Genomic DNA, 10,757 nt, shown 5'->3' with positions numbered 1-10,757 from the left:
TGTAGAAGATTTAACAGAAATAGTATGTTGAATTATTACATATTAGTTACAGAGGAAGGAAAAAAAATCAATATAACTATTTACATTATAAATAGCTTGCTTTCCAGAAGAGAAGAATGGCCCTGTTCAGTGAAAATTAGCAGAAGAGACAGGTTTACCTGTGTGAAATGATAAGCATGGTTTACCTGTGTGAAATGATAAGCATGGTAGGCATACATTTATTTCCCAAATTGACTGTGTCTTCTTCCTTCAATATGTGCTTTTCAGCTTTTCGCTTTCTGGTAAAAAAAGGCACCATTAGCCTCAGTTGAAGATTTTGAACATTCCTTTGTCAAATCAAACCCTCTTTAAAACTCAAACTTGCCATGGGTCAATTCAGCCTGAGCAGAAAGTAAGTTAAACAATTTGGCTCTTGCAATCAATAGTTAATTTAAAAGAAAAAAAAAAAAAGAAAATCAGGCAAGTTCTTAATATTCTAATCAGATTCCACTAAATTGCACTGGACAGGTCTGTTTTCCAGCACATCAGGGAAGATGACACATTCACCATTCCCCCGCCTCCCCCGAGCATCTTACTAAATGAGACATTACGTATTTGTGAAATATCCAGACCTGCTACACAATGATTTCGTGTGTGTGTATGTGAAAAAGATCACCTTGAGCTTGCAATTAGTTAACTGCGTCCTTTGTAAAGTGGTGGAAGTTCAAATAAGCACAGCCATCAGATTCTTGAAGATGTGTGATTACGGTACAATTAGAGTCTTTATGCACACTGAGAACTAGGATCAAATATAAATAGAGCACAGGTTCTAAAAATCATGTCCATATGTACTACCCCTCTTTCCAACACATATATATGAAAGCAAAGAAAAACAAAAGCCTAAACTTAAAGTGAACTCAGACTTTTTTGACAGACTATATATTAGAAAAAAAAACCACAAAAAAGTCTAATTTTTCCCTTCAGGTTTTCTTTCATATTGCTCTCCCTGGAAGCACAGTTTGATGCAAAAATGCCTTTTCTTTTTTTTTTTTGGATGGTTGAACTAACACATTTTAAAATCTCAGTAAGCATGAAGAAATACAGAGCTGAAACTAAAATAATTTTTTATCCTTTGAATTACTACAATGTTTGTAATATAAATAAGCTAACATTGACAATTAAAAGTTATATTTATTTTAAATATTCCAATTATATTTTACAATGATTTCAGAATATTCAAAACACATTCTTAGTTCTTTTCTTAACAAAAAATTTGGGAGCTGTGCTGAAACTGACTCTTTTGGGCAGTTCTAAAATTGACTGTTAGCATATTTTTCATGAGAAACTATGTTGGTGGAAAAGAAATCACTGGTGCTCACTGACAAACATTAGAATACAATCCAAATCAGTTAAGTAGCACTACTTTGGAAAACTTCCTAAAGGCACTGCAACAAGTCTAATTTCTTCAGTATCATTAGCCCAAAACTTGAAGGTAAAGTAATATATATTAGGATAAAACTGTATGTATATATATAAACCTATTCTTGGTTATATGTTTACAAGGGTGATACAGTGACATTATCGTTAGTCTTGTCTAATCTCTGAAGGCCAATATTGTGCAGGAACTTGTGATTTTCAAAGGAAAACCATCAGCACATTAGGGAAGTACCTGCTCAGGCTTTGTGTAGCTTTTTTTTTTTTTTTTACTGATTACCAGTTTAAGCTCTGCTTTGTAGAACGCAAGATTGCTGAGATTCCTGAATCTATCTGTGTCATGAAATTCTAGGTAGTATGGGAGGGCTATCAACTATAATGTGACTTGCATAAACCAGTGTGGGACCAACTCAGTTATCTGAACACTCTGAAGCTCTATTACATTGTAATGCGACATACTCCACATTCACAAGATACTGTTCCAGCTACCAAATCAATATCTGAAGACTGATTTTAAAAATTACAGAAAATTTTGCATTGAAAACACGCATAACCTGGCATCAGTTTGAAGTTGGTCAGCTCATCAGTGAAAAGAAAAATGGAGCAACAGTCTTCTAAGAACAAATGAGGGTTTTTTTCTTTTTTAGTTTCTCATCCTATCCAGAAGTACTCCATCTGAAAATAAAGCAGGAATATTTTGCAGGAACTTTACCTTCTCAATGCTATTTTTTTGCAGCTAGTGCTCTGAGCAGCCACTGACAGTTAAGACGCTCCTGCCATTTTCCTCACCCTGCTGATGGCTACCCACATGACTTAAGTAAACCACTTGGGACAGAATTTTATCGGCTATTCAGGCAGTTAAGATACCAAGAGGGTCTTAGGTATATTTTCAAAAATACCAAGGTGTCCAGCTGCCATTCATGCTGAGGGAATATATGGCACTTCTGACATAAACTCTCTGGTTGCCCCTTTAATGCCTAAATACCTTGGAATATCTGTCATAGATCTCTGGCTCCTCCATTTTTCTACATCTCTGCAGTGGTGAAAATTATAGCTGCAAACCTCAGCCAATGAGGTGAAAATTGCTACTCTACTCCAATTCAGTAACATTTTAAACAGAGGTAGATTTGAAAGATCACTGGCAAGAGAAGTAAGCACTGATCAGTGTCAAACTGAACTGAATACTGGAATAATGGAGAATAAACTTGAAGGGGTATCAAAACTTCTAGAATCTGAAAGAAAAATCTGTTTTACCTTAGCACAGGTACAGAACATCATCACTGCAATCTTTTCTCCAAGAGTACATGCATTCTTGTAAGGTATCCGCTGGCAGACACAACTTCCTAACTCAAAGCAAAACAAAGGATAATATTCCTGTTCAGGGTTCGCTACTTCAGTTTGGACATACAAGTAGCAGAATTGTAAAGAAACTATTGCTTTTCTTCATTGATGGCTTTTTTCTAGCGTCCAATGTGGACAGCCCCAAGTCTCCTCCCCCAGACAGAGCTTCTCATGAAGGAGACTAACTAATGTGAGGACAAAAAGAGATGCAGTAATTCTTTTAGGGCCCATTTCCGCAAGGCACTTTAAGAGCATGCTGATGTCGGTTGCCACTGAGCAACGGACAAAAGCACATGCTAGTTAAAATTATGTGTGCATCCCTATGGTCTCCATTAAATGTTTATACAAGCACTGGTACTTAGTGGAATCAGGGCTTCGAGAAATAAAGCTACATAACTCATGTGTTGTGGGTTCATTTACTAGGATGGGCAATTACTAGGAGATCTATGGTTCTCCACCCAGCACTCGTGAACCCAAAAAAGGCTGAATTACACTATGGGACTAAGAGCATGTTTTTTTTGTTTTGATAGATGAAACATGGGAGATCTGAAAGCATCCATGTACTGTAAATGGTTTCTCTGTGATTGCCTATGTCATATCTCCATAATATCACTGGCAATGAACTGTGATTATTCCAGGTTTCTACGGTCTACATTTGTGGTATTTTTGCAGTTTTGCTTACATGCAGCTTTGCCTCTTTGAAGCACTTTTTTGTTGTTGTTCTGTTTAAATAACACACCCAAATGGTGCACCCTAAGGAATGTAAAGCAGATATTAATTACCTGAATATTGTGAATGTATATCTATGGTGAATTAATCTGGAGGTGATACATTTCATTATTGCTAAGAAATCACGCTTGGTGTTATTGCCTTTATACCTACAGAGCACTGCTGTTCATATTCAATACTTTTTTTGATCATTAGCTTTTAAGTGAGAGTTAAATCACTCAAGAATGACTTGATGTTTCATGGCTTAAGAGAGAATATTGCTAAATAGTTTTAGCAGTAGTAAATTATTGCTTTTATAATTACCACTCGACCTAATTTTAGTCTCAAAAAAATTCCATAAAAATCTACCAAAAATATACCTGGGGAAAAAGCCCAAACTTAATTCCTACAGCAATTTTGAGACAGCTCAGACCTACGGAGTCTGAAACTATTTTATATCCACTTAATTTTTGTCTCACCTCCTTACCCTAGAAAGGTTTTTCTCTGATTTTTTCCCTTTGAACAAAATCTGAATTGATAGTAATTTTTTTTTTCCTAGCACAGAATGGCAGGCTTGTAAGCCACCTAGTAGAACAATCCTATTTTGGTAGAATTTTGAATAAGAGTTAGTGAATTTAAAATATCCAGTAATGTATTGTAAAGAGGTTCTCTCTTGGGCATTTGGAAAAACATTAGAGTATAATTTCACTCATTTCAGTTTACATGGCACGCTTTGGTAAGAGATGGTACACTTTGGTAAGAGGAGAAATGTCTCAGATTTTAGCTAACTTCCAACTCAGGTAATGATGACCTTGCAGTGGAAAACACTAATTGCTGTTCTCTCTGGAAAAACATTCAGTTGTTCTGACATTCTGCATGGAGTTTTGCCGTTCTCTGGTAAAAAGACTTGCTGCAAACTTACCACTGGGAATCCTATGTATTATTACCTGGTAAAATCAATTTAGTATTCAGTCACTGTTGGGTTCTTTGGAACTTCTCAAAACTGCGTAAGACCCCTGATTGCAACACTTTCATCCCAGTGCACTAGCCAATTGATATTCTCTGTTATTACTTAGAGTATAGGAATACTAGACCCTTGCACTCTGTGATTCTTTTCCATTTAATGCAGATGATAAAACTTCCTGGGAAGTCAGGTGATTTAACACAAGCAAATGAACAGCCAAAAGCACGGAGAGAGGGGCTGTTATCTTAGTATCGGAGATCCCTGCAAGGGGTGATTTAAAGGGAAAACAACCTCGTAGCTGCAAACATATGCTGAGAGGGAGTGGGCCACAAATATCCTTTCTCTAGTTAACCTAGTAAAGATCTAGATGTAAAACAAAACCAAGTTGTTGCATGTCCTTTTGATCATAATCTGCCCGTTCCCCTAACATACAAGCATACACGTAATTCATAATAGCGAGCCTATCTATGAATAAAAATAACTCACTTAACATTGTCAGGAAAAGCTGCTTACTGAGATAAATCTCTCTGGGCTTAGATATGCATAAAACCTCCTTCATTCTTGTTCCCTGTAGCTTGCAAAGGTACATGTGCTTCCTTCTAACCTGGTCTTAGCTTGGCATATCTGCTCTAAAAATCAGAACAAAAAGTCTTAACATTCACAAACAAACATTTATCTATGAAGCTCCATGGCTTCTTCTTTCAATACAAATTGATTATTATTTCAAAATATATATACAACTCTCAGCAGAAATTTTGGTGCTACATCTTCAAGTGTCTGAGGGATCCACATTTCAGTGTGGTTATTTACACTTCCACAAACTCTCGTACAAGATGTGCAACCTCATCAAAAAAAACCCAAACAGAATATATACTGGTAATATCATGTATGTAGTTATGAAGTTCACCTGAAATGGGCCATTTAGTTGTGGAGTGCACATTATGTGTGCAGACATGAATGTTCCTATAGGTACGCAGCTGCATACACCGCCAGAATTCTATTGGTGCGTGTGTATGTGCTATTTGTAAAGGAAGAAAAATGCATGTATATCCCTATTTGCCTCACTAGGCAGAAGACAACAGAACAGAGAGCGAAGGTAGATACACACTCGTATGTTGGGGAGTGGCTACTGCACATCTTGTCATGCCAGTGTGAAAAGGACAGTTGCAGGTTGCTGGTTTTGCAGCCATTAAGTTTACATCTTATGGGGAGGGGGTAACAAAAGGATTTTTCAGTTCCCCTTTTTTCTTTTTTCCCCCCAGTAAGCATCACTGGAAGAAGACCAAAGCAGAGCAACTATAAGTTAAATATACACTTGAGCTTAGCTGCATTACGTAACTCTGTAGGAGAAGCAGGCTGAAAAGATATTTTTTTTTGTTTCGTTTAAATCTTTGTATTTTATTCCTCTTCCTTTTCATCTCTTAACTCCTGTTAATTTTTCCTCCTAAATTACATCATCCTCTGAAGAACGCTGGGTTTCGCAGGCAGGCGGCTAGTCACCTGCAACAACCGAGGGGTCCCGCAGAAGCTTCCAGACTGCTGTCCGTGTCTGACGCCAGTGTTTGATCCGTGGACATGGATGAGATGTCATTGACAGATGAGGATGGAGGGAGGCTTTCACTGCTGTTCACTGCTGCACCTGTGCTACGAAAACGAACACCAACGTGATTAAACCTGAAACCCCAGAACTCACAGTTTAAAAAGCTAAGGGTACTTACCCTGTGGCAACAGGCATGTAAGTACACAGACCATTTTAAGCAGTGGCAAACATTAGCAGAGAATGGGCCCTACAAACTTTAGGCATTGGACAATACTGAATATTTTACCAGGAAATGCTCTCCCTCGGGAGTCTCTTTTGAAGAAGTATAGCTTATGTTGTGCCTATGCTCCAGTTCTTTCTAGCCTTCTTAGAGTTACAGAACAGCTAAGAGTCAGATGCCTGCTAGGATTGCCCAGGCACCAACAAGATGATTAAAAAAAAATGCAGCCGTCCCATATTCTTCTTATAAAATTACGGTTTTCTTGCAGGTAGTTTAGGAAAATGAGTGGCATTAAATCACCCTGTGTCAATGTGGCTGTGGGGGAGGCAAGGCTGCTTTCTTCCTCTTAGTTAAGGACTGGGTGACTAAGCCCACGATTTCAGTTCCAATGGCTATTTTGTGCATCCAGGTTTGCCTGCCCTCTGTGGAATGATGGTAGTACCAGGTACTATCCAAAAAATCACCTTGACTTTGTGAAATGAAGAATGTACCTTCATGAGATTATCATTTATGTGACTGAAAACATTTCACATCTCTGAATATTATCAGAAATTATAATTGTGTGATAAATACAGAGCCACATGAAGAATGTATTTATTGTGCGGCCATGACTGCTCAACCATGGCTCTACCCATTAACCTCAGCTCATACGTAAGTTCCCAGAGTAGCAAACAACAGTTTGAAAGGTATCTTTTTCCACTGAACTTTCAGGCAATGTTTTGTTGTCCTCTTTCTGTCAAAATTAACACTGTCTGCAGTTTGAGAGGGATTAATTAAATTTTATTAAATATTCATGACAATAAAATATGTCATTTTGCTTAATATTGCACAGCTGAAAATCACAGCTAGTCACCGTTACACAAAGGTATTTTGTTCTGCAGATAGATGCCATGTCATTCTTATGGTCAAAAAGTTTTCTTGGCTGACTTCTATGATTTTCATTTCCTCAAAATGGACAGAAGTATACATCTATTGCCTTGAAAAGCAAGAGAACATGCCTAATAAATATATCTAGTAAAATTACAAGACTCATATGTTCTTAGTACAGAAATTAATAGCTATCTATACAGTCTAGGCAAAATAGATAATGTTATGCACAAAAGGAGAATATTTCTACCACTTTCCAGTTCTCAATAAAGACATTACTTTAGGAAGACAAACTACCAGCTACTCTTCTATTTTCTTTAATTTTTTCTTCCCTTTATACACATCCGCTATAAATGTGTGTAAAACAGAGACACATGCGCTCACATTCAGAGCTCCAGATGGGAACTGCTCTCTGCTGTTGCATCAAAAGAACCCTAAAATTAGTTTGCCCTCCTGATACATTTGGAAAACAAAATATTTAATTTTGTAAATGGTGCAAAAAGACAGAGCAATCTCAGTGACATCTCACTGGTGACTGCAGACAGCAATCATCCATTTTTTTTCTGACAGAGTATTTGCTTTTCTAAGTTATTTACATGTACCTCATTCATATTGATCAGTAATGACCCAGTCATATTTACATGTTATGGAATCATGTGGCATATTATGAAAATACTAATCAGTCACAACAAATGCAATTAGATATAGTCAAAATATACCTGAATTTAATTATAATAATGACTAAACAATATATTACCTTTCTAAATGTTTACAGTGATGGACAGAAGACTGCCATTAAGTCATGGATACTGTCTCAGGAATCAAGGAAAGAATTCCAGTAGGTTCAATCAACTTTTGATCAAATTGTTGCTGTGCAGCTTTCTTTGATAAATGTGCGATCAACTTTGCTAGGCAAAATAACTGAAGAAATAGCTGCAGAAATTGTATAGACGAAGATTTTTTTGTACTGTCTTATTCAGCACCAGTGAATTCAATAAAAACTGCTACATTCATTTCAGCAAGTATCAACTCAGCCTACACATTTCTGGAATTTCTGAAATTTTTATGATAATTCCTAGCTTTCAGCACAATTCCACACAGACCTGCTAGTGACTGTTGTACCATCAAATCATCCAGCTTCAAAAAATTTCCAAAACCCAAACGAAACAACACCAAACTTAAATGACAGGAGTAAAGAATTCAGCAGCATAAAGCAGCACTTACGCAGCAATGCTCACAAACCCAACCAAAAGCTGCCACAGTCAATAAGTAATGCTTCATTTGCTAAGCTCAGCACCTGGTCGGTGCTACGCCAGATTGTTCCTGAAGGGATGGGTACCATGTGAAACAGTGCAGAAGTGACACAAGCACATTCAAAAGAGAAAGAGAGCCCCATTTATGAATTTTCTGTTTGACAGGAAGCTGCCTGGTGTCTGCAGGGTCGAGGAACAGAGCAAAAGGTTAGAGCAGATGAGAAACAGCTCCTGGGATCTGTTCCTCGCCCTGCCATTGACCTGACAGCTACTCTTTTTAAGACACACATTGGCTTCCCTTCTGTAAAGCAGAGATTCCTTCCTGAAATAGGGCTTCTGAAAAGCCCTGTTTAATTAGTGCAAATGGAAATGTCTTTAATACTTCACCTATGAAGTGATACAGATGTATGAAAGAAGTGAAAGAATTGCAGCTTTGGCCGTTTCAAAAAAACCAAACAAACTTGTGTATGTCTCAGGGGTTTGCTCAGCTTCTTATAAATCATGTAATTAGTAACTCTTGATGCCCGATGCTGCAATGCTCAGCAAGCGCATCAGCTGCTCATTTTAGGCTCTGCACGGGAGACAAAAGGGCTGCTAAAGGTATCCGGTAGTTCTTGTGTGATAGCAACAGAACTGACCAAATCAGAAGCAGCTAAAAGGTGGCAAGGGAAGAATAAAAGAGCAATTTTCAGCAAGAAAGGGAACTGCTAAGAATAAGCTGTACTAAGATCAGCACTATTTACTATATTCAGTATCCAGAAATTAAAAGACATATGAATCTATGGCTGGATGGTGTAGACTAGGGGAGTGAGAGGATATTAGACAGTAGGCAGTGTCAGAGCAGAGGAAATCTGCACACAGCAACAAGGTTAGTTATTTTGGACAGAGCTTAAGTTTAATACTAAATCATCTAGAGCCTTGTATTAAATTTTTTATTTAATGAAGATACTTGCTCTTTGATAATACCAATTGGAATAATTTCTTTAAATGCATTAACCAAATACAAAACAGTATTGGTAAATTCCTCCCATATCTTTGCATAAAACAGTTTATACCCATTGCTTCTCTACTTCAGAAATGACAGATGAGAAGAGTCTGAGACTGTTAGTGAAAAGTTGTACAGCAGTTCTTGGTAAAGTGAGTAATTTAAAATAAATAATACATCTCTTTTGGAATCCAACCTCAACAGAAAATCCACGTATGCCGGTGCAATAGCCACATATATGTATGTACCATTTTAAGATTAATTTCAATGTTTATGTTTATGGACATGCATACATCGTTTGCATGTGTTGCTTATATATTTAACACAAGTATGCACATCTACATGCAAATCTTCCACAAAACTCAGCACTACTAGTGCCCTAAGTATGTAGGTTTGGACACTGTGATCCATAGAAGATAGAAGTCAACTAGATAATGTGTAGAGAAAAGCAGTAAGTTTGAAAAATTCAAAGATGCGGGTAGTGAATTTCAAAGGAATTAAGACTGATAAGGGATGCAATAATGGAATTTACATGGGCTAAAAGCTGCCAGAAAGAAAGGTGGAGGAAGCTGTTCTGCGTGTTCTCTGGAGATGTGCAACGAATAAGGATTTGGATTTAGGCAAGACAATACAAATAACATTTTAAAAATAAACAAAGTAGCCTACAGAGTTTGGTTTTTTTTTATGAACAGGAAGCAGAAATATGTTTTGGGAACAGTTTTAGACACAACTGATTTTGTTCATTGGACAAGAGCGTGAGTGGCACTCAAGGTTTCTCCTAAGCCCCACATTTCAAACTTGTATGTTGTATTAACACATTCTTCACAGGACACAAGGAAGCAGTACACGACTGACACCCTGATACACAGGCACTCCAAGTAGCCTGCACTATCAGTGGGCAGCTACTATCCTTGTTGCTGTCAACTTCAGCTGTCTCCCCAAAAGCTCTGATCAAGTCATTGTGGAAACTCATCTCCAGCTTGTTTTCTATAATTATTGATAGAACGTCAAATCTTAGCCTTTGAATTCTTGCCAAGAACACCAACCAATGAGCAATGTGTCTGTACAGTCTTCCTCGTTTCCCTTATGCTCAGAACTGGTGACTCATTTTACCTCATTGTTTCAGTATTTTATTCAGGTGACATAAATTATATCAGACGTACAAGGGGGTGAAAACCAGGAGATCTACTTTTTCATAAAACACTCTCATCTCAGAGCAATTTTTAAATAGTTGATATACCTGCTGGTGCTTAACAATCCAAAAATAGTCAAAGGGAAATGGCAAAAGAAAGAGGGAAGAAATGGCACTTCTGTATGTTTGGAAGTGTTTTACGTAAACAATAAAAGCCTTCCACATAAGAAAGACAGAATACAGAATACATAAAGAAATCTCTGGATAGTTAATTCCTGAAACCAGCAGCTACAAAGTTTCTTGATCATAAATCAGACTGCAACCACCTTTGTGT

At 37.3% G+C, this 10,757-nt stretch overlaps 1 protein-coding gene across 2 annotated transcripts in view; it reads right to left on the bottom strand.

Moving 5' to 3' along the window:
• Positions 1–5,922: 5,922 nt before the first annotated feature.
• The window catches only part of MAPK10 (mitogen-activated protein kinase 10), a 78,461-nt gene continuing 73,626 nt past the window's right edge, over positions 5,923–10,757 (bottom strand). For both annotated transcript variants that reach the window (XM_009873446.1, XM_009873447.1), the window contains exon 12: positions 5,923–6,065. In XM_009873446.1, coding sequence (XP_009871748.1) covers positions 5,923–6,065 — 143 coding nt within the window. The remainder of the gene's footprint in view (positions 6,066–10,757) is intronic.

This window comes from Apaloderma vittatum, unplaced genomic scaffold (genome assembly GCF_000703405.1).
Source record: "Apaloderma vittatum isolate BGI_N311 unplaced genomic scaffold, ASM70340v1 scaffold13947, whole genome shotgun sequence".
In the NCBI taxonomy this organism is placed as follows: domain Eukaryota; kingdom Metazoa; phylum Chordata; class Aves; order Trogoniformes; family Trogonidae; genus Apaloderma; species Apaloderma vittatum.
The sequence above is the reverse complement of the archived record's forward strand: the minus strand, read 5'-3'. Positions and strand labels throughout refer to the sequence as shown.